Genomic DNA, 25,443 nt, shown 5'->3' with positions numbered 1-25,443 from the left:
AAAGTACTTAGCCTGACTTGGCTAGTACAGCCAAATAGAGCAAGGGTCAGAAAATTTTTTCCATAGAGGGCTAGATAGTAAATATTTTAGGCTTGTGGGTCATAAGGTCTCTGCCACAGCTATTCAGCTCTGTCGTAGTGGGGAAGCAGCCACAGACAATACATAAATGAATGTGTATGGCTATGTTCCAATTAAATTTTATTTACCAAAAAAGGTAGCAAGTTGGATTTGACTGGTCATGTCATAGTTTAACGACTCTTGAAATAAATGACTGGAAAAAAAATAGATAAATAAATAAATAAATAAAGGACTGGAAACCTGAAGACAGCAGTGTTTTATCCCTTCAGTCGTTCTGTTTAAAAGTTGTTTCCTGGATGATTTCCTGATCATTGTTTTGTTGTCACTGTTATTATTGTTGCTGTGTCAAACAATAACTTTTCATTTATTTTAGCCACTCCCAGCCACCTCACCATCCATGCCCCAAATAAATAACTTAAGTGGGCCTGCCATCTTGTAGGGAATCTGAAACAGTTAAGGCAACTTGTTTCTCAGGCATAGAGATAAATAAATGGCTTCATAAGCAGACAGTTCAGAAGATGAATAGCCTGGAGGAACAGTTGAGCAGTTAGTTCATGGAGACAGGGAAAGAAGAAAAGAGGGAAAGAGACAAGCTGGGGGGAGGGGGAGAAAGATTGAATAGCAAATCAGTTTGTGAGATCTACTGTACAGACTTGCCCAGCTGGGTACTTTATCTTGAATTTGTTTTGCAAATTGCAGATGCCTAGCTCTGGAAGCCAAGAAAAAGAAAGGGCAGTCATTCCACGCCAAAATACTCTCATGGATCCCAAGTAACTTACATTACTTCATTTTTGTGGGGAAAAAATCCATTATATATTCCCCTTCCAAAATAAGAGAAACAGAGAGCCATTTTACCCAGATGCCCAAAACAAGACAAATATTTTTTAGAGGTTTTTTTTTTTAATATTAAGAGAACAATACTTGTCTGATAACTGCTTGCTTTGTGAAACTTTCTATGTCACTGTTCAGCCCACAAAACTGCTTTAATAGTAAAACTGACTGAATTCAGTGAGTATTAATATTTCAGCATACTTCAGTGAAACCAGGGGTATTTTTGTTTGCTGCTTTAGGACATGTCTAATTGGACCCCATTTTACCTTTTGCTGAAATCAACCTACTTCACAGAACCCTCACATTCCATTAAAATGAAACAGGCAATCCTAGCATTTTTATTAGTTAACATTTTTTAAAAAGATATCTCACATATTGACCATGATTTACAGAGCCATTTTATCAAAGTCAGACCTAGGGGCCAGGCCTACACTCTGGTGTTTGTTACTGAGATTTACAAGGTTTTCTTCATACATACTCTTTCTTTAAATATTTATGCCTGAACTTTTAAAGAAGACGGTATTGGTGAATTCACTGTTAGGGCTAGAATAATGAGGTTTGTTTCTAATTTTTAATTTGGACATTCTTTTCAAAAGGACTTAAAAATGGCTTTAAGAGAAATGCAGGTGATAAGAAGAAGGACAGGTAATTTGTCCTCTAAGGAAAAGGGTTTTCCATTTTAAAGAGTTCAGGAGTTCCCTTAATTTTCTGCCAGATTTTAGAGACATGGTTTGTGATCTTGTTAAGTTAGTACTTTCTGTGCTGATCCATGGACAAGCTCTTAAGTCAACAAAGTAACACATTTGGGAAAGCATTCATTTACCATATTTTCCATACATTAAAATATGCATCCAGCTTCCTATAAATGTAAATCAACCTTACACACTGCCACTCACTTGTGAGCATGTTTTGATTTATCCAGCTAAAAGGTTTGGTCATCATATACATGATTTACCAAATGGTCTCCTAACATCCTTGAGACCGTTCTGGAAAATAAATTTCCCATCCATAGTCCAGTTGGAAAACTTGGAAGTATAGACACGCTGCAGAATTTTCCAGCAGGCTGAGGGGTCTTTGATCCCTAAGGCCTGAAGAATGCATGATGTATAATATTGGGTTGGCCAAAAAGTTCATTTGGTTTGAAGTAAAAATAAAAGACACATTTTTCATTTTCACCAAGAATTTTATTGAACAATGTATTCACTGACCCAATGAACTTTTTGGCGAACCCAATAGATGCTCAACAAATATCTGTTGAATGAATGATTAAGAGTAGAGTGAAGATAATAATTCTACAGATATAGCTTGATTATTGGCAGAATTTTATTAAAAAGATACAGAAATGCTTTCATTGGTCTAGCAGTCCTGTGCTGGATTAAAACAAGGATTAAGAAGCTTTTATCATATTTAAGCACTTGGCGTACTACCCTAACTCAGTGGCTTAGCCAATACTATAAAAGAACTTCAAAATCTTAAATACACATCACACACATACACACACACTCACATAGATGTGGAAAACTATCTATAAGTGCATATTAAATGTAAATGTATATTAAATCCCAGGATGATAGGATTAGAAGCCTGTTTTGTATGTTAGCATCAAATACCGTAATTTATTGGTAGAAACAGAAAAAAAAAACACACACAAAATGAAAGATCATTCAAGTTCATGATTTGAAAGAGACTCTAGAAATCTGAGTTTTCTAGCATATAAAAGACTACATCAGTAAAAATAGCCTAATTCATTCACAACCACACACACACACACACACACACACACACACACACACACACATACTCTTTCATCTACGGGCTGAGGATGTGCCATTTTTACCATGGCCTTCACAAGCAACTGAGGAGAAAATGAGTGCTGAGGGAGAAACAGATGATTTCTATTAAGTCAAGTTCTACATGGGCTGAGTGTAAGGCAAAGAGTGAGGCTGAATATGGAAATCAAAGCCAACGCATGGGAGCATATTTTTCTTTCAAAATATTTTATGTACTAAAGTTTGCACAACATCTTGGCAATGACAGCAAGCCTGTGTAAGGAGGTGTTTTGTGTTTCACAGCTAACATAAGGGCAAAAAAATGTAGCAGCAGCCAAATATTACTTCCATCATGAGTGGAAAGAATGTGTATGGTAGAGTACATGGTAAGGCCCATGGGCTAAAAACTACAAGGTTTGAAAATCTACAAAATTCGAAAAGAGAGCTTATCTCTTATTTTAATATCTTTTGGTATTGTAAAGGAATGAAACTAAATTTAGTACAGTCCATCTGTTTGATTAGAGAGAGAAAGACAGAGTTACATTTTCTTGGCATGCAGATCTTTTATAAATCTTAGCAGAGGGTAGTTTTCCAGATTTCACTGGAAATTATTTTGATGATGTTCACTGATTCTGCCAACAGTAAGCATTCTGTCACCTCTTTTCTTTCTCTTCATTTTTCCCCTTTGTAAATACTTTTTTGATCTTTAGAAAATAGAAAACTGCCTGTCACATAGTAGATATTCTGTAAAATTTATCAAATTTATTAATGGATGGATGGATACATGGTGACTAGACGAGCCATTGGGAGATGTGGATTTTAATCCTAAGGCACTAGTAGGTATCATACCACCAAATGGAAATGACTATGCATCGCTTTTTAATGCAGTAACTTTGAGTGAGTGTGTCCATGGGCTTTGTGATGTGTGTATCTTAGATTCCCAGGTAAAATATAAGCCAGAGATTCTTTTTTTAATTGAAGTATAGTTGATTTACAATGTTGTGTTAGTTTCTGGTGTACAGCAAAGTGATTCAGTTATATATATAGTTTATACAAGATATTATATAAACCATTATAGTTTATTACAAGATATTGAATATAATTCCCTGTGCTATACAGTAGGACCTTGTTGTTTATCTATTTTATGTATAGTAGTGTGTATCTGCTGATGCCAGACTCCTAATTTACCCCTTATCCCACCCCCTTTCTCCTTTGGTAACCATAAGTTTGTTTTCTATGTCTGTGAATCTGTTTCTGTTTTGTAAATAAGTTCATTTGTATCATTTTTTTAGATTCCACATATAAGTGATATATGACATTTGTCTTTCTCTGTCTGACTTACTTCACTCAGTATGATGATCTCTAGGTACATCCATGTTGCTGCAAATGGCATTATTTCATTCTTTTTTATGGCTGAATAATATTCCATTGTGTGTGTGTGTGTGCGTGTGTGTGTGTGTATGTGTCACATCTTCTGTATCCATTCATCTGTCGATGGACACTTAGGTTGCTTCCATGTCTTGGCTATTATAAATAGTGCTGCTATGAACATTGGGGTGCACATATGTTTTTGAGTTAGAGTTTTCACCTTTTCCAGATATATGCCCAGGAGTGGGATTGCTGGATCATACGGTAACTCTATTTTTAGTTTTTTAAGGAACCTCCATACTCTTCTCCATAGTGGCTGCACCAGTTTACATTCCCAACAGTGTAGAGAGTTTCCTTTTCTCCACACCCTCTCCAGCATTTATTATTTGTAGACTTTTTGATGATGGCCATTCTGACCAGTGTGAGGTGATACCTCTTTTTAGTTTTGATTTGCAGTTCTCTAATCATTAGCGATGTTGAGCATCTTTTCATGTGCCTTTTGGCCATCTGTATGTCACCTTTAAAATATAAGCCAGAGATCTTAACTTCAAATGCCTACATGGGCCAAGCAAGTAATAGAAATGAGGGAAAAGGGTGGGTATAATAAAATGAGGAATAGTGGGGACTGTGGCCAACTGGAGAGCACAAGGGCCTACCTGTGTTTAAAAAATGATGGGAGCCGAACATACCACATGTGCAGTCAAGTACACTTACACCATAAGCTCCTTCACAAAAATAATTGTTTCTATAATATCTCTGCCATACACAAAATAATACAAAGATAAGTAAGAAAAATATTAATTGCTAAAATTTATCTAGAACCTACTAAGTGCCTAGAACTGTTCTAAATTTCATCTGGCCAGTTTTATGTCACGAATGTAATTACCTTCATTTTACACATGAGGAAATTAAGACACAATACTTAGTAAATCTATATTGGTTGCTCTATATAATAAATAATTGGATATTAAGAAATAAAAAATAGCACAGCAAAGAACCAAGTATCAGGACCCTGAGCTGAGCCCCTAACCCAGATGAAAGAAGCACACTCCAAGGGAGAGTCCTGGTGGCTTGTAGGACACGTGGGGTGAAACCTTTCCCAAGAGCCATGATGGATTTAAAGCTGACAGATCTGACTGGGCATTGAGTGCAGATGTGTTAGGGACAGTTCCTTTCAGCTGCTCAGAGGATGTTCCTACCTCAGAGCTGACTCTAATTATTTTTCATTAACTGGTGAGAAGGACCACCCCCTCCCAGTCCCCACACCTCTGCCCTTCTCCCTAAAACACTCCCTTCTAGGCGCCTGATTGAGGGTGACCCCTTAGAAGAGTGCTCAATACACATTTGCTGCATGGACAGATGCGTTGACCCAGATTTACAGTAGGAAGCTTTTTCTCCCCAACTCTTCCTGTCTCAACTGAGAGACAATAGAGGATAGTGATTGAGAACTGGAGTTCTGGAGTCAGACAGGCCTGACTTCAAATCTTCCTCAACTACTTACAGCTAAGTGATCTCTCTGAGGCAGGTTTCTCATCTGCAAAATTAGGATGAAAATAATAGTCCTTGCTCATTGTCTCATTGTTCTGTTAGGAGGATGAAATGATATTAATCACATAAAGTGCTAAGCCCGATGACTGGCCTGTAACAAACCTCAGTGCATGGTCATTTTAGGATTATTTTGTATCCCTTTTCCTTGTGGCAGTTGGTGAGCTCTGTAGCCCCAGGGATTATTAAAGCAAGACCACATTTCCTGCATCCCCAGGCTTTGAACTGGTGGCTTTTTTTTTTTTTTTTTTTTTGTAGTTCAGCAGATAACTAAAGAAAGAGAAGGCAAGTCCACAAGTGGAGTACCTACTATTTACTGCTCATCAGGCATCATGGGAGTTGCTTTATCTTTTTAATCTCTTGTAACCTCACCCAGTCCACCTGGGAATGAAAGTTGGATTTTATTGCTCCCATATAGCTACTGTTTCTCAAAGACCATTCCCTGGATCAATGAGCATTAGAATCACCTGAGTAGGTACCCTATCTGTGGCCTCAGAATTTCTGGAGCAAGGCCTGCCCGGGCATCTGCTTCCTAGATGAGTATCATCAAAGTGGGAGGATCTTTCATTTAGTACTTGTATCATTTAATCTAAAACTTGATTCTGTATTTTCTTGTATTTTACATGTAAGCATGTCATGTCTTCCTTAATTAGATGATAAATTCTCCAAAATGAGGACTATGCTTTGGAGTTTTCTTGTAACCCCAACAGTGCACAGCTCAATCCTAAACACACCATTGGGAATTAGTGACAACACCTGGCTGGGTTTAGCTTTCTGCCCTGCAGGGTGCTGACCTGTCAATGCCTAAACATTGGTAGAGACCTCAAATTAGAATGGCAATTCACCAATACCCAATATTATTTAATACACAATTGTGAGTCTTTGACCAATACTTCCCTATTGTCAGTTGGTGTTCTTTTACTGATTAATGCACTGAGATTCCCGACTTACTGACCAGGGAGGAAAATTAACAAGTCTCTGAAAGGTGACGTCCCTAACAAGTTTCAGTGTTTGTGAAACAGAAACTCATAGGTCTTCCTACCTTATCACAGAAAGCTAGGCCCCTTCTGTCCAAAATGGTTATTCAACTTTTAAACACGTGAATTGAAATGATTTTCATTGCAGGATCAGCAATGATATGGGCTAACTTTAGGGAAAAGGAAGAACTTGTTACTTTATGATGTGTTTGTTCCTGAGCAATTGAGAGGTTTGCCATATGTTTTTATGGTAATTTTCTTTGACGTGCCATAAATACCTTCTGGAATGCGGAGGTTCCACCATCAGAGTCACGTGGGAGCTTTTCCAGTACCCTAATGTCATTAAACAAACTGCTTTGGTTGCTGTGATATGCAATTATTTCTTCTACATTTGAAAAGCAATTCTCTGATCTCCAACCCATTAACCACGTTTGATCTTAACAAGTTGAAAAATGTTTGGAATCTAAGCTTATGATCTTTGCGCAAGTTTTTTTTTTTTTCTTTTAATTCACAGTAGCTTTCCACCCCCTCCCCTTCTCTTTTTTAGGATCAACACTCTGTGGTAGGCCAGAACACAGGCCCCAGTCCAAGTCCCAACCCCTGCTCAAATCCAAACACTGGAAGTGGTTACATGAACTCCCAGCAATCACTGTTGAATCAGCAATTGATGGGAAAGAAACAGACTCTACAGAGGCAGATCATGGAACAGAAACAGCAGCTTCTCCTCCAGCAGCAGATGCTGGTTGACACGGTAAAACTTTCTCCCAATTTCTACTGCACATACCTATTGGCCCAACAGAGGGAATTCATTATTTTCCATTTCTACTTACTGTGCTTGTCTCTGTGTCCACCTACGGGACAGCCACCAGGGTGTCCTGGCTGTAAGAGAGGCTAAATCTATACATGTAAAGTGCTGCAGGAAAAAAAAAAAACTTGATTTACCAGTTGCTGGACAGTTGGAATGCATAGCACCTGGGCTGACTAGCCCTGCCCAGCCCAGGAATGTTTAGAACCACCAACATGGGCATTGGTATCAGGCAAAAGAAACCAGTCTTCTCCCCTAGCCCCAGGGGGCAGAAAATAGGGGACAAAACTTTAATCAACTCAAATCCAAACTGATTTTAGAGGTGGAAGTGTTTTAAAGCAACTTTAAAAGCCAGTGTGGAGTTTCAAAACTTAAAATTTGGCCTCCAAAATAAAGCATCTCAGAATAGTAGATGTTTTTTAAGGAAACCGAAAATGTATTTCCCACTTTCACCACGTTTAAGTGGCCTTACCTTAAAGGCAAGATCATTATTTCCCACACATTACCCAAGCATTAACCCTACTTTACTATTTATCTGTTTGTCCCTTCTATATTCTCAAACTCATACATTCAGCAACTGCTCCAAACCCTTTCTGCCTCCTAAGACCAAAGCCTTTTCTCCAAATTTTATTCTTTCCCTTCAAACTATTTGGCCAAATGAAAGAAGAAAGAGGCAAAGTTAACCATCTCCAGGTTGATAGAGCCAAGGTACACAGAAAATAAAATTTAAAAAAAAATAAATTTATACTCCAGGAGCTTTGCAGTAAGAGCCAGAAACCCAGGGTGTGATAAGCGTATAATTCATTCAGTAAATATTTACTAATTTACAATGGGACTACAGCCCTAAACAAGACAACCCTGTCTTTGTCCTTAAGGAGCTTAGAGCCCTCTGGGGATGTCAAATAAATAGGCAATTGTAAGACATGTGATTAAATGCTGTGATGTGGGATTACCAGAAATGGTTTCAGAGAGGAAGTTATATCTACTGAAGATCTGAAGGTGAAGTAGGAGATGGAGGGAAGAACAGGGGAGGGTCCAGCCAGAAGAACCAGCATATTCAAAGACTCAGGGACAATAAAGTATACTACATTATTACATTTGCTGAGGCATGTCACGTGCACAAGGATAGGGAAGTGAAAGGCTAGGAGGCCAGAGATCAGAGACCAGAGGATAAAGCTTGCTAAATCAGAATTTATATTGTCGAAAAGCAATGGAAGGGAATTCCCTGGAGGTCCAGTGGTTAGGACTCTGCACTTCCACTGCTGGGGGCCCCAGTTCAATCCCTCGTCAGGGAACTAAGATCCCTGCAAGCTGCAAGCTGCACAGTGTGGCCAAAAACAAAAACAAAAAAAGAAAAGCAATGGAGAGGACTTTAAAGCATTTTTAACAAGGAAGCACTAGATTCAGATTTGATTTGCATTACAATAAAGGTATAAACATAGCGAGGGAAAATGTAAAGGAGGGAAAGATAAAATCCAGCCTGGAGAGATTGAGGATAGTCTCCCAGAAAAGATAAAATTTGACTTTGACTTTGAAGGACTGTAGGATTCTGATGGATACAGTGGTCCACAATTCTAGGTGGAGAGTGGGCCAGTGACCGAAAGGTATAGCCTGGGTGTGTGTTAGTTGGTTAGTTTGAGATTGTATGATGAAATATTTAATGCATAGTGAAAAGTACAAATCATAATATAACAATCCTTTATGATTTTTAAGGAATGACAAATGGAATTAAGTTTGGAATCCAGAGCATGTGAGAAAAAATAGTGAGAAATAAACTTATTTGACCTTGAACAAGGAATAGTGAGAAATAAACTTATAGGTGACCTTGCATGTTGCCCTAAGTTGTAGGGGAACCACTGACTGGATTGCTAAGTGACACAACTAATTTCTACTATAAGTCATAGTTTTGAAATCTCCACTCCTCCTACCCACTCCCTCCCTTTTTATGATCTTCATAAACAAAATAGCTAAGAAACAAGGCCAGTAGAAGAGAAAAACATACAATCTAAGATTGGCTTACTGGGTACACTTCCATCATTCCCATCAACACTACTAATTTGTTGACTTGTAACAGGCAGAGGTTGAATTTCTGGATTCTCAGCTCTCATTAAAAGGCAAGGAAACGTTCCATGAGGGTCCTGTCCTGGCACTGTCCTAACTCCCATGGAGTCCCAGTTGAGTCACCGCTGGGACAGGTGCAAAGGGCAGTAGCTAAGCTGTGAGAGATGAATGAGAATGAGGCTGCTGTTTTTGTGATTTTTATAAACCATTCACATTTCTTTTTGTTTGGCGGACATTGAGGGTGCCTGTGCTTTTTAGCATATCCAGGAAGAAACAGTCTTTGATGCCACTTTACATTAGCATATGTTTTGTAGTCATTTGCAGTCAGTTGGCAAGGCCACATAGGCTCCTAAATTGAGACATTTTCTCATGAAAGTGTATTATCCCGTACTTTCTATTATTTTCCCACCAATGAAGCACAAAGAAGAGAGATGAGTAGTACTTGTTACAATGGGCATCATAATTACCAACACGTTTTGTGCACCTACTATGTGCCAAGCACCATGCTGCGCTTTTACGGAATTAAAGGATTAATCCTTACAATAGGAGTATGAGAAAGGTCCTAGAATTATCCATATTTTACATTTTGAGATAGCGAAACTGAAGCAGAACAGATATGGGCAACAGAAGATTATTTCTATATTTCTAAGATATTTCAATATCTTTTGGGTCCAAGATATTGGGTTATCATGAGACATTAGTTGTGAAGTTAAATATCATGTTGCACATAAGTAATCTCAGGGATGGCCTGTGAGTTTACACTTGCGTAGAATGGGGATGTCATTCTCTTGCAAATGGAGCAGTCTCCATTGAGTGTTGAAGTCTGGTCTTTGCTGCCCCTCAGCACAAAGTGACAGCGTGGCAATTCTTGTCCATGCGCAAGGCCATTAAGTCTAACTCGTTCGTGAACAAGTACTTTAAGAAACTCAAGTTTCCAGAGCTGTGTATGTTAACACTTTGAACAACCTAAATAACCCCTCAGGAGAATAAAAAGTCAAGAAGTAGATTGAATGTATGTAAAAATAAATCCAGATTTGAAATCTAGTCTTTCATGGAGCAGCAAGGGCCTGATTATCGCTCACACACATGCGTGGATTCTGTTTTCTACAATAGAAACAACAGAAACACCTAAATTGCATAAGAAAATACGATAGATGCTTTTGAAAAAGAGAAGATTTCAGAAAGCCCCATGTTGGCATAAAAATCAAAACTGTCAGCTTGCACAATAGTTTACAGCAGGAATGGTTGCATATTGCCACATTTGGGTTCATGGAACATCTCAAGCTGTTTCTTAAACATTCAGGGTTTGGGCAAAACCAGAAAGAGTTTCACCAACCACTTTTTCCCTTAATTTGTAAACCCACATTTAAAAGAAATGTAATCCATATGCTTCTGATTCGTTTACACTTAGCTCATCAAAATTGTGTTTTATATGAATTACTTGATGCCCCCAAATCCCTGTGAGTCTTTCAAGTCTTTTTCCTTAGAAACAAGAATTTGAATTTGGTTTGTTGTTGTTTTAAAGCCACTTTTTTCCCCTTATAGTAGATTTATTCTACTTAGAAGGTTTGGAATTTGTTGGGAAACTGAGAAATACATGGTTTAAGTGGGTTCTAAGTTGGGCAGCCCACATTTGGCTTCCATCTAATTAACCCATCTGTTACAAGGTTTTCTTTTCTATTTACTGACTTTTCTATAATTATATTGTTCTCTGTATACCTATGCCAATTATTTTTATCTTCGAAAAAGGGGGTTGCTTTGGGGTTCATGCAAAGTTTCAGTGAAGCCATTCTAAAAACTTCCTGATCCATACTGAGAAACAAAAAAAGAATCTCCTGATGTCCAAAACTGATACAACACTCACAGCCAGGCTATTTTGTTCTCTGTTGGACATAAACAATTTTACAGAACACAAAGCTCAGACAGGATTGCTCTGAGACCATGATAAAATGAGACAAAAGAAGGCCACTTCATAATTTTGTCTAAAAACAGACATAAACAAGGTCACTGTGCAACTCACAAAATAGGGAAAATTCCCCTCTTTTGCTAAATGAGTGACAAATAATTCTTTACTCAGTCATAGAATCAACCTCACTTTCTGACAGCTTACAACCTAGAACAAATCCTCGCTTCCTTAGACCCTCCCTAAATCACCCAGTCAAAGCCCAAATCCTATAATAGGTTCTTTCTAATACGCTCCTGCTGAGACACCCTATGGTCCCCCATGATGTGCCTTCTTCCTCGCTCCAGTGAGTGATAAACCCAACAGGTATGTTCCTGTTACTGAACGCAAATTCATGTGCCCTACACACAGCGAGGCCAAACAAACCAAAACGTCAGAGTTTGGAGCAGAGAAAGGTTTATTGCAGGTCCAGAGAAAGGTTCATTGCAAGGAGAAGGGTGGCTTGTGCCCAAAAAATCCCAAACTCCTTGAAGGGTTTCAGCAAAGGACTTTTAAAGGAAGGTGAGGGAGGGGAGTTGTTAGTTGTTGTAAACTTCTTGGTGTCAGAATCCTTTGTTTTTGCAGCTATCCATGTAGGTCAAGTCTCTATGTTCCCCTAAACCTCCAACAAGACAAATGTTATTCTCTGTTCTGTAACTTTCTATCTCTATAGGAATGGACTCTTAAAGGTCAGAGCCCTGAGAATAGGCTATCCTGTATATTTCAGGCTGTAGGCAACATTCTTTTATAAAAGGTATAGAACCAGCAGAACTAAGCACAGGAAAAGGGCCAGATCTAATACGGAGTTAGATTTGTTCTTCCCTCTACATTCCTGGTGGTCTTTGGCTGAGACCACTGACAAAATAAAAAGAATGTCCTTGTTTCCTCTGTTAGCCCCCAAACTCACCTACTCTAAAGATCTAAAGGTGGCTGATTCCACAAGGAAGAAAAGAAGGGAGACTGGGAAATTACTGGTCTCTGAGAATGGGGTGCAGAGAAACAAAGCAGCAAGAGGCCCTTGCGTTGTATGGCCGAAAGCCTAAGTTTTTGACTCAGGATTTGGTTTTGGTTCTACCACTGTGTGATCTTGGGCAAGTTACTTAACCTAAGGAAGCTTCCATTTCCTTATCTTTTAAGTGGGAATAACCATACTTACTTTCAATGGTTGTTTATGAGGGGGAAAAAAATAGATAATATGCACAGAATGCCTGTATCAGTATCTGATAGGTTATCTCCTCCAATCTCAGGTTGCCAGATTTAGCAAATAAAAACATAGAATGCCTGAGTGTCCTGCACTTTATCTGGCAAACTTATTCCTACACCTTACACACTTGGTAGGACCAAAATTATATATAGGTACCAAAGTATACCAGGTGTGCTACAAAACAAAACTAGAAATCCTCATCTCAGAATTCAAAGAAATTTTGTCCTCGCTGAAAGCTAATTGCAAAATAAAGAAAATGAGAGTAGTTACAAGACCCAAAACACATGTTGAATGTTAAGGAGAGGTAGAAATTACACTTTCATGCAGGAAATTGAAATTGAAAAGTTTTGTCTCTAAATAAGGTCCACGATTCACCACGATGACTGCAAATCATGAATAAAAACTAAGATCCATGATTCGCAACTATGACTGCAAAATTTTTCTTATATTCTTACTTTTTTGAATCTATACATTTTTACAACTGAGAAAGTAACAATGCAGTTTAATATGTTTTCATTTGTGTTTTCAAGGAGAAAATTGCTCCACAAGATCAGATAAACAGACATTTGACAAGGCCACCCCCAGATTATAAAGACCAAAGAAGAAATGTGGGCAATATGCAGCCAACAGCTCAGTATTCTGGTAAGTGTTCTTAAAAATTAATAAAAATCATAACTGTGCAAAGAAGAAAACTGTTCAGTTGTTAGTATTTCCTCCTTCCCCCATCTCATATTTAATTGTAACCTCTTTCTTAGACTCCTTCTCTAGCTCCCATTTAACTTTCAGATCAAGACCAAACTGGAATTTATTTTAGTCTACTCATCAGTTTTTCTTGCTTATTTTTGTTCCTTATTCACATATTTCACTGCTCCCAGGACTACCTGTGAGAGTCAAACAAGCATGAATATTTTCTAACTGCTAGGTTCAACCATTCTCCTCCCAACAGCATATCTTGACCCAGACAGTGTAAGGTAAGCAGACATTTCTCCCTCATAGTCACATTTGTAACTTGCATAGTGCCCAATCTTTTCATCTCCACCTTTGGGCTCATCTCCCTAAGACAAATAGCCCTATCACCAAAAAATAATTGAAAAGCAAATTAAGTCTTTAGGAAGTCTCGCAAAAATACCAAAGGTGGATTGCATTTAAAATATAAAGCAAGAGGGTTCCCTTTTCTCCACACCCTCTCCAGCATTTATTGTTTGTAGATTTTTTGATGATAGCCATTCTGACCGGTGTGAGGTGATACCTCATTGTATCATTGATTTGCATTTCTCTAATGATTAGTGATGTTGAGCATCCTTTCATGTGTTTGTTTTCAATCCGTATATCTTCTTTGGAGAAATGTCTATTTAGGTCTTCTACCCATTTTTGGATTGCGTTGTTTGTTTTTTTGGTATTGAGCTGCATGAGCTGCTTGTATATTTTGGAGATTAATCCTTTGTTAGTTGCTTAGTTTGCAAATATTTTCTCCCATTCTGAGGGTTGTCTTTTCGTCTTGTTTATGGTTTCCTTTCCTGTGCAAAAGCTTTGAAGTTTCATTAGGTCCCGTTTGTTTATTTTTGTTTTATTTCCATTTCTCTAGGAGGTGGGTCAAAAACTGGAGGACACGGGGAGGGGGAAGGGTAAGCTGGGACAAAGTGAGAGAGTGGCATTGACATATATACACTACCAAATGTAAAATAGATAGCTAGTGGGAAGCAGCCTCATAGCACAGGGAGATCAGCTCAGTGCTTTGTGAACAACTAGAGGTGTGGGATACGGAGGGAGGGAGGTAGACGCAAGAGGGAGGGGATGTGGGGATCTATGTATACGTATAGCTGATTCACTTTGTTATACGGCAGAAACTAACACACCATTGTAAAGCTATTATACTCCAATAAAGATGTTAAAAAAACAAAAAAATAAAGCAAAACTTCTTAATGGATATCTCAATATAGCATAGGTGGCAAACACTACCCCTAAAATCCCTCCCTTCCACTCTGTGAACTCCAAAAGAACCTCTTTTACACATAGCCTGTGCTACCCCTGCCTTCTCCAAGTCAGCATCTATTTGAGCCTTTCTGCCCAGAACTCTCTGCAGCTTCTCATGTAAACTAAGCTTGTCCTCTATTTTCCCAAGTTCTCTCTGCTTAAGGCCATAAAGGAGATTCTCTAAAGAAGGAGGGGCTGTGAATATTTCTGTTTATCAATATTTTCTGGTCCTGTTAAGTGTAGTAATCAATATGTTGTTCTCATTTATTTAAACACTTTCAATTGCACCAGATTGCCTCTTTCCACTAAAATTAGGAATGGGATATATATATTCCACTCTCTAAGATTGCTTTGCTTCAGGGCAAAAGCAGGATTCTCTGAGTCTGTCCTCAAGGAGGTTGAAAGACAATATGGGTATTATTTGGAACATGGCTTCTTATATCATGGCCTATCAGTGGCTTTGGGGGAAGCTAAGAGCCCTCTGAAATATTATATCAAATTCAAGGTGAACGTTTGGGCTTTTCTTTTCCCATTCATATAAAAGATTCCCAAGGATAGCAGTCTAAGACTGGTTTGGTGGCTCTACCATGTTATCAGGGATCCAGGCTTCTTTTGTCTTTACAGCCCACCTTCTTGAGCATATAGCTTCCATCCTAAGGGTTGCCTTGTGGCCACCCCATCACCAGTCTTCATATCCATATTCCAGATAGAAAGATGAAAGAGGGGAAAAGGTAAAATGGCCTCCCAAATGAGTCAGATTCCCTTTTTTTTTTTTTTTTTTTAATTATTTATTTATTTATGGCTGTGTTGGGTCTTCGTTTCTGTATGAGGGCTTTCTCTAGTTGCGGCAAGTGGGGGCCACTCTTCATCGCGCTGTGTGGGACTCTCACTATCGCTGCCACTCTTGTTGCGGCGCACACGCTCCAGACGCGCAGGCTCAGTAGTTGTGGCTCACGGGCCTAGTTGCTCCGTGGCATGTGGGATCTTCCCAGACCAGGGCTCGAACCCGTGTCCCCTGCATTGGCAGGCAGATTCTCAACCACTGCGCCACCAGGGAAACCCCAGATTCCCTTTTTAAAGTAGGTTTTTTGGACACTCATCTAGTAACTGCTTTTTTTTTTTTAAATTAATTTATTTATTTGTTTATTTTGGCTACATTGGGGCTTCGTTGCTGCACACGGACTTTCTCTAGTTGTGGTGAGCAGGGGCTACTCTTCGTTGCGGTGCACAGGCTTCTCCTTGCGGTGGCTTCTCCTGTTGCAGAGCACGGGTTCTAGGCACACGGGCTTCAATAGTTGCAGCACGTGGACTCAGTAGTTGTGGCCTGTGGGCTCTAGAGCGCAGGCTCAGTAGTTGTGGTACACGGGCTTAGTTGCTCCGCGACATGTGGGATCTTCCCAGACCAGGGATTGAACCCGTGTCCCCTGCCTTGGCAGGCGGATTATTAACCACTGCATCACCAAGGAAGTCCATCACCTAGTAACTTCTGCCTTTAGCCAGAATTAATTCATATGGACCCCCCATCAGCAAGGATGTTTGGCAAATGTGGCTTTTCAGCTGGGCACATTGCTGCAAAATCAAGGCTCTGTTTCTAAGGAAGACAGGGAGGTTGTGTATTTGGGAGGGACCTAGAAGTCTCTTCCATAGTGCATATGGGCATTTTCCTGAGGGAGGTGTCCTTAGCAACCAGCTGCTAACCCCCAGATGGGTAAGAATCACCACTCTAGAGCACTGTACTTCACGTGTCTGCTGAGAATGAAATAAACAACAAGCACAACACAAACTCTTTTATCCTTTTTTATTTCAATCTCAGTACTATAATAATCACCTTGCCCAGATGTTAATATTAGAAATGATGTATGAAAAACACCTAGAACAATTTCTACCACATATTAAGAGCTTCTAAATATTAACTGTGATTAATATCTTTTTATCTTTATGGAAATTCTCCCTATTCTAGTTGTTTAAAAATACAGCTCTCCTCATAAACCTTCTCAGGGCATATTGTTAAAATAGGGGGCACCTAGAGGGAGTGATTTTTTTTTTTAAATAAATTTATTTATTTTTATTTTTGGCTGCCTTGGGTGTTTGTTGCTGCGCACGGGCTTTCTCTAGTTGCGGCAAGTAGGGGCTACTCTTTGTTGCGGTGCGCGGGCTTCTCATTGCAATGGCTTCTCTTGTTGCAGAACATGGGCTGTAGGCATGCAGGCTTCAGTATTTGTGGCACACAGGCTCAATAGTTGTGGTTCGTGGGCTCTAGAGTGCAGGCTCAGTAGCTGTGGTGCATGGGCTTAGTTGCTCCGCGGCATGTGGGATCTTCCCGGACCAGGTGGATTCCAGCCCTCTGCATTGGCGGGCGGATTCTTTTTTTTTTTTTTTTCCCACACATCTTTATTGGAGTATAATTGCTTTACAATGGTGTGTTAGTTTCTGCTTTATAACAAAGTGAATCAGTTATACATATACATATGTTCCCATATCTCTTCCCTCTTGCATCTCCCTCCCTCCCACCATCCCTATCCCACCCCTCTAGGTGGTCACAAAGCACAGAGCTGATCTCCCTGTGCTATGCGGTTGCTTCCCACTAGCTATCTATTTTATATGTATAAAATATATGTGTATATATGTCCATGCCACTCTCTCACTTTGTCACATCTTACCCTTCCCCCTCCCCATATCCTCAAGTCCATTCTCTAGTAGGTCTGTGTCTTTATTCCCGTCTTGCCACTAGGTTCTTCATGACCTTTTTTTTTTTTTTCCCTTAGATTCCATATATATGTGTTAGCATACTGTATTTGTTTTTCTCTTTCTGATTTACTTCACTCTGTATGACAGACTGTAACTCCATCCACCTCACTACAAATACCTCCATTTCATTTCTTTTTATGGCTGAGTAATATTCCATTGTATATATGTGCCACATCTTCTTTATCCATTCATCTGATGATGGACACTTAGGTTGCTTCCATGTCCTGGCTATTGTAAATAGAGCTGCAATGAATATTTTGGTACATGACTCTTTTTGAATTATGGTTTTCTCAGGGTATGTGCCCAGTAGTGGGATTGCTGGGTCGTATGGTAGTTCTATTTTTAGTTTTTTAAGGAAACTCCATACTGTTCTCCGTAATGGCTGTATCAATTTACATTCCCACCAACAGTGCAAGAGTGTTCCCTTTTCTCCACACCCTCTCCAGCATTTATTGTTTCTAGATTTTTTGATGATGGCCATTCTGACCGGTGTGAGATGATATCTCGTTGTAGTTTTGATTTGCATTTCTCTAATGGTTAATGATGTTGAGCATTCTTTCATGTGTCTGTTGGCAATCTGTATATCTTCTTTGGAGAAATGTCTATTTAGGTCTTGTGCCCAGCTTTGGATTTGGGTTGTTTGTTTTTTTGTTATTGAGCTGCATGAGCTGCTTGTAAATCTTGGAGATTAATCCTTTGTCAGTTGCTTCATGTGCAAATATTTTCTCCCATTCTGAGGGTTGTCTTTTGGTCTTGTTTATGGTTTCCTTTGCTGTGCAAAAGCTTTTAAGTTTCATTAGGTCCCATTTGTTTATTTGTGTTTTTATTTCCATTTCTCTAGGAGCTGGGTCAAAAAGGATCTTGCTGTGATTTATGTCATAGAGTGTTCTGCCTATGTTTTCCTCTAAGAGTTTTATAGTGTCTGGCCTTACATTTAGGTCTTTAATCCATTTTGAGTTTATTTTTGTGTATGGTGTTAGGGAGTGTTCTAATTTCATTCTTTTGCATGTAGCTGTCCAGTTTTCCCAGCACCACTTATTGAAGAGGCTGTCTTTTCTCCACTGTATATGCTTGGCAGGCGGAGTCTTAACCACTGCGCCACCAGGGAAGTCCCTAGAGGGAGTGATTTTTAAAGCCTCGACATTTTTTCCATAGCATTTCCATAATGGAAATTCTCTTCTCATGAAACCTGCAGACACCGAGCTGATATTGCTTAATCTCATTAGCAGCCTGTGAACTCTGAGTTATTGTCCAAATTTCTCCTATCTGACTCTGGTCCCTCATCATCAAACAGTGCCCTACACAGTCAGGGCCTTGTGCTAAACCTGGAGATACAAGGAGATAAAGAGACTGCTCCTGCCTTCAAGGGGGATGTAGTTTAGTGGGGACATATTTTAAAACAAATAGCAAGGCCTTCAGTCTTTCCAGGTGTGTACCACGCTAGCTATCCTCAAGCAGTAGGGGATATGCTAGGGTTATAATTGCAACCATGCTCTCTTCACATACTGCCATCCTGATACTCATATGTGTGTCTAGTTCTCTGTTTCTCAGTATCTCTGATTCTCTGGGCCTCCCTGCCTCTCTGCTGGGAGAGTACTTTAAAAGAGTATCTTTCTCCAAGTTATATCTTTGCCTCAGTCTCTCATTCACTCATTCATTCATTCAATAAATATCAATTGAATACCTACTTTGCACCATCCACTGAACTTGGAGAATATGACAGTGAACAAAACAGGCAAAAATTCTTTCTCTCATGGAACTTATCATCCAGCAGGCACTTTTATTTATCTTTCTGGCATTCCATTTTTGCCTCTCAAGATGTCTTGCCGTGATGATTTTAACCTCCTCAAGCCAGGAAAATTTCAATGTGTCAGTTAATCACTATCCGATAGGTGGAACCTCCCTATTCAGTAGACTGTGATTGAGTGGTCCCACATTCAATCACTTATTTACAGGTATCAACATAACTAGCTGGCACTTTGAGTCTCCATGTATTTCCCAATACAGAAGCTAAATGCTAAATGAAAACTTGAAAGAGCAAATGCAGCTTGAGAGAGAAAGCTGGAATATCAGGGAAAGCTTAATGAAGGAACTTGGACCTTGGCCTGAGCCTTTGAAGAAAAGATAGGGCTTGGTGAGGTAAGAAGGGCACCATATGAGAAGGAAATGGCGTGAGCGAAAGTAGTTCATGATGTGTGGATAACAGTGCAATAATAACTATTCCTCCTAGAGCAGAGTGCTTTCTGTATGGAAATAATCACTGTAGCATGGATTACATTGAATTTCAGATGTTTGAAGAGATGAGAATTTACCTGTCTTATGGCAGCTTCTTGAGTGGGGATGCATATGAAAATTGGGCATGATTTTCAAGGCCATAGATTTGGACCGTTAATCTAGTAGCCATGTATAGGGTTCATCCACATGTTCTAATTTGGACCCAGGGGTGACCAGTAGCATGGATTTCATGACAGCTGGATAATCAAAGTTGTAGTCTTTGGTCTTGGAACAGAGTAGCTAATTCAAAATGGAAGATTGACTATCACTTCCCTTCAATGATTCCAGAAGAAGAATAAACTAAAGCCTAAAAAACAGAACCATTCTATTTCAGTCTTCTTTCTATAATGTGTAAACTCTTGACCAAGGGGTAACTTAGGGTGATACTTCCCCCCAAAAGCTGTCTTATTCCTTTTATATGATATGCTATGATGATTATTTCTCTTTATTTGTTCTTACACCCAAAGGCAGTCTCAGAGCTGATAAGCTATTGTAAATCGCTATAAGAGAAGAGATAACCTACTGTTATGAACTAATATAATTATCTTCTTTTTCTCAGGTGGCTCATCAACAGTGAGTTTAAACTCTAACCAGGCTTTGGCAAACCCAGTTTCAACACACACCATTTTAACTCCAAATTCCAGCCTCATGTCTACTTCTCATGGGACAAGAATGCCATCCTTATCCACTGCAGTTCAGAACATAGGGATGTATGGGAATCTGCCTTGCAATCAACCTGGAACATACAGCGTCACTTCAGGAATGAATCAGTTGACCCAACACAGAAACCCAAACCAATTGATAGCAAATCAAAACAACCCTCTGATGCCCCGGCCACCCACTTTAGGGCCCAGTAATAATAATAATAATGTGGCCACTTTTGGAGCTGGATCTGTTGGCAATTCACAACAATTAAGACCAAATTTAACCCATAGTATGGCAAGCATGCCAGCACAGAGAACGTCGAATGTAATGATCACATCCAGCACAACAGCACCAAACTGGGCCTCTCCAGAAGCAACAACCAAACAGCAGGAAGCGCTGAAATCTACAGGAGTCCGCTTCCCCCCAGGCACACCTACAGCCTATACTCCAAACCAGTCATTGCAACAGGCGGTAGGTAGCCAGCAATTTTCCCAGAGAGCAGTGGCTCCTCCTAATCAGTTAACACCAGCAGTGCAAATGAGACCCATGAACCAAATGAGCCAGACATTAAATGGACAAAACATGGGTCCACTCAGAAGTCTGAATCTCAGACCCAATCAGCTAAGCACACAGATTTTGCCTAATTTGAACCAGTCAGGAACAGGGTTGAGTCAGTCGAGGACAAGCATAAGCCAGCCATCATCCCTGACAGCCGGCAGTTTTCCTTCACCCAACCAAAGTTCCAGGGCTTTTCAAGGAACTGACCATGGCAATGACTTAGCTTTTGACTTTCTCAACCAACAGACTGATAACATGGGCCCTGCCCTAAACAGTGATGCTGATTTCATTGATTCTTTATTGAAGACAGAGCCTGGTAATGATGACTGGATGAAAGACATCAACCTTGATGAAATCTTGGGGAACAACTCCTAGAGGAGAAAAGGGAGACAATTCACAAACTCCAAGCACTAAAAGGCAGTATTCTACAAGGACTCTGTAAAGGCCAAACTGTTGACTTTTAGTTGGACTCTATGAAGATACCTTGGCTTATAAATGGAAAGCAGAAAGTAACTGTAGCGGTGAACATTTTGGTCCAAATGCTTGTTTTAAATCTCAAACCTGAAAGTAAAACATTGGGATCACTTTTTCCCTGTCTACACCCCAGGACACAGTATCCAGTTTATCCAAACAGAACTGTGATGTTGATGTGTAATTAGTTGTGTAAAATAGGCTTCACAAGCTCCTTTTCTCCCTGAAAGAAAAGTAATAGAACTTCTGGCTTGTTTAAACCCCACATCATGCGGAGGTACTAGTTCCAAGCAACAAGCAACAAATTCCTTAATTTGCTCTAACAGATATGTAAGTGTGGTTTAATCCCTCCACTCTGTCTTTTCATTTAGGTTTCCTAAAACTTCCAGGGTAGATTGAAATGTTACAGATGTGTTTGGAGTAACCAAACAGTGTCCTAAGTAAAGGAAAACTGGAGAACATAGAGAACACCCAGTGGACTATAGAATTTCTTCCCCAGATTCATCCCCTCACTTTTTCAGTTTTCCCACATATCCTATACTTCAAGATGCTGTAACTAGTGATGAAACAAGAACACAGAGATGGCCAACTTTTTTCCACAACCAATTTCCAAATCCAGTTTCTGAATCTTAGATTCAGTCACGACCTATCCTAATCGTACTGAAATATTAGTGCACATGTGTCTGCATCAGATTTCACTACTTAAAAGAGAAAACACCACATTGGGCATTGCTATAAAGGAAATGTATTTGACCACAAATAAATTGGGGTGTTGCTTATTGTGATGATGCCTGCTGGTTAGTCCCCAAGCTGAGTGAAATTGAGCCTGGCCCTCTCTGCTTATTTTGATGACCAGAGACTGATTTGTAAGAAAAGGAAGTTTGGAGACCAAAGCTGGCAGTAGAAGGTATCATATTTTGGTTGAAGATAAGAAGCAAAAAGTCAGGACCAGGGATGGTGGGTACGGGTGTGTACAAATCTACTTCATAGGGTTTGAAGGAAAGCATAATTGAGACAAAAAACAATTTGGCCTTATTTGGACACATTATTTGGGTGAACAGCTAAATAGAATGTGATCTATTAGTAGCAGTCTACTCATTCTTCTGTCCCTGATGTGATGAATCATTGCCACATGCTAGATGGGCCCTTCATATCCAGGTTTTCTCCCTCAGGGCTGAGCACTGTATCAAAGAAAGAGTTCCTATTGAGTTGTGTAACAGATCAGCTGCAAAATGGGAAGATGTGTGCTGATTTGGGATGTATGCAAAATATCACTATCATTTTCCTCATTACAGAGGAACACAGGTTATCTTCAGCTTTTTTAGTCATACACTCGCGTATTCAATTATCAAGTGATATTTAACTGAAATCATTTAATAACTCTTTAAATACCTTTCTAAAAAGAACACATTTTGAAAGTTCTGCAAAGCCCTCTTGCAATCTTTAAAATGTCTAGAAGCACTCTCTTTCTTTTACACAATACCAACATCACTGGCTCGGAATCTTTTCTGTGCTAGGTTGTAAATATAAATAAATTACTTGTTTTGTAAACTTTTGTAAAGAATATTTTGGTAGAAATACTTAAAGCATATTCTTTGGGTTATATTTATACATATGTGAAATAAATATACTATCAAAATGTTATATTTTATACAAAAAGTAAATTGTTACCTTTTGTATGCTAATATACAAAGTTTTGTATCATATGATGGTTTATTTTTAGCTCTTACACTTCAACCTTAGGTGGTCAAGTGGGAACTTTTGAAAACTATCAAGAGGCTTGTTAGACAAATTTATATTCTGAAACCTCAATAAGAAAGCATTCCAGGTTTCAACTCTTTCCTTTTTTTTTTTTTTCCTGCTCCCAAATTCTGTTTTAAACCCATAGTTGTGTCTTGTTTGATTATTCTGCTGTGCACATGTATTGGTCCTTGTTGCATGTGGTCTACTGTGTGTTTTCCCATTTTATAAAACAGTGTTTCTCCATGCAAAAAAGTAAGGAAAAAGTTATGTACATATAAACACTTTTATTTTATGGCTCCTCCATGTTACTGTATATATCTGCCAGCACGTCCCAATTACACTCCTGTGATTCACCTTATTTTTACCCTAACATAAATAGTATGTTTTGTAGTAGCTATCAAATTTAAGAGATAAAGCAATCAAAATGTTTGGATTTTCTTCTATCTTAATGTGAATTTCATAATTAATGTCTATTTATTCAGCTATTCATTAAAATACAGGATTCTTTGGAAAAAAATGGTGTAGTCTATAGTTTCTGTTTGTTGGCAGCCTATTACCAAAGATGATGTAATTTTCCTGAAAGCTGAGATAATGACGATTTGATAGACATATGCAACCAAAACTTAAGGATTTACAAATTAAAGGCTATGGAATACAATCTCCCTTTTACAGAAATACCAGACTACTTAACTGTTGGCATTGTTTATCATTCTGACACATTATACACGAGATAGAAGTAATTTTTCTTTTTTTTTTTTTTTTAATTCAAAGACTAGAAAGTCATTTAAGCAAATAATTCATTCTTGGCTTTGTGTTAAGCCCAATGAAGACAAATAACTCTGCTCTAAGTGAATGCACTAATATTACTTGCATTACTGTAACTGTACCCATAACTGTAAAGATTTCAACTTGTAAGACAAGTATTTTGTATCGCGTGTAATTTCATGTGTTAAAAAAATAGTTTAAAAAATTCAGAAGTGGTTCTCTTGTATGAAATCATGCTTTCAGTCACCAACAATATTGTTGCTCTATCACAGAAAGTTCTGATGGGCAAATTTATTCTCTGGGAAGCTTCTAATACTAGTGAAATGCTGATGTGACTCATTTCAATATTCTTTACTTTGCTTAGAAAGTTTGTATTAAGATCCCATATGCACAGCAACTACTAAATACTGGAGAAACACCGCCTAATCCTCAGGCTGTGTGGCATTTGGGCAGACCAGGCTGAGTGAACACGGGGCCAGGTAAACACAGCCTCACTGAGCATATTTACACAGTCCTTGGGAGGCAAGGAGGTTGAGAGAAAGATGGGCCTTTGTAGGAGGCAAGGGAAACCATTCTATCAAATTTTCTTGCTCCACTGTTGAAATATATTGCTGGGGTTCCATTGTCCCTTCCCCCTCTGCCAAAAAAGATGTGTGGCATTATCCTTTTTATTAGCATTATTAATGGAGCAATAATAAAATTTATATTTCATGTAGTGCCTGTCCAATGACTCTGGAAGGTTGTAAACAAATAAAATCAACATCAGTAAAAATAAATAAAAGGCATACAAATTAAGAGAAAGAAATGTGTAATTCTAAAATTATCCAGTCAATCCTAGTATGTACCCACGGAAGGATCCTTGAGAGTAAATGAGAGGGTAGACGTGAGTGCAAAAGAGAGAGAGGCTCAGCTTCTTCCTCCTCTGTGTTTGCAAAGGCAGTACAAATTCTTAAACGTTGTATCCGCTATTTCCATTTTATATCTCTGTGACTGTGTTTCCTCACTCAAAAATGAGGGCTTGGGGCCGAGATAGCTTTACATTTCTTCCCAACTTTAAAACTCTGTGACTGATTATTTTTCCAAAAAAATTTTCCAAAGCTAAGTGGAAAGTTAACCAAAGAGACTCGAAGCATCATTTTTAAAATAAAGAAATCAGTGTTCAATCAACCTTTTGAAAATTTTCAGATTGCCAGTCAACTTTATTTAGCAAAACACCCCTCTCCTTGAAAATTAAATCATATGAAAATGAGATTTCATCAAAAGTAAGCCAGAACTAGTCTGTGGACTAATAGAAAGGCAATGTAGATGTAGGTGCCCACTGACTACATACAAATCCAAGTCCTGAAGGTCAAAAGCTGGGATGTGATATTAAATGGTCATCTTCTTGTGAGATCATAGAATTTCATAAAGAAAATATTTGCCTAACAGGGAGAAGAAATCCCATACTTTGAGTAGCGTACTCTGTTGGGTATATAATAATGAATTTTCGTGAGTTGTAAATGGCAGTGTAACGTCTTTTAAATACATTTCCTAAATTCCTATAACAGACAAAGTGCAGGTAGTGCCCTACTGTTAACTTCACTGGCAATAAAAACATTACTAAAACATTACACCGTGAAAATTAAGAAACATATTGACCTTAGATTTTTAAAAGTAAATGCTGTTGTCCCTGACCTGCATGCAAT

The 25,443-nt window shown here is 38.9% G+C and overlaps 1 protein-coding gene across 2 annotated transcripts in view; it reads left to right on the top strand.

Annotated features, from left to right (window-relative positions):
- Window positions 1–23,752, top strand: part of MAML2 (mastermind like transcriptional coactivator 2) — a 362,457-nt gene extending 338,705 nt beyond the window's left edge. For both annotated transcript variants that reach the window (XM_082339876.1, XM_082339877.1), the window contains 3 exons: window positions 7,116–7,319; window positions 13,111–13,222; window positions 20,136–23,752. In XM_082339876.1, the coding sequence (XP_082196002.1) occupies window positions 7,116–7,319; window positions 13,111–13,222; window positions 20,136–21,154 (1,335 nt within the window). In that variant the 3' untranslated portion in view covers window positions 21,155–23,752. The remainder of the gene's footprint in view (window positions 1–7,115; window positions 7,320–13,110; window positions 13,223–20,135) is intronic.
- The last annotated feature ends 1,691 nt before the right edge of the window (window positions 23,753–25,443 follow it).

Source organism: Balaenoptera borealis (genome assembly GCF_965194805.1).
Source record: "Balaenoptera borealis genome assembly, chromosome: 11".
NCBI lineage: Eukaryota > Metazoa > Chordata > Mammalia > Artiodactyla > Balaenopteridae > Balaenoptera > Balaenoptera borealis.
The sequence above is the reverse complement of the archived record's forward strand: the minus strand, read 5'-3'. Positions and strand labels throughout refer to the sequence as shown.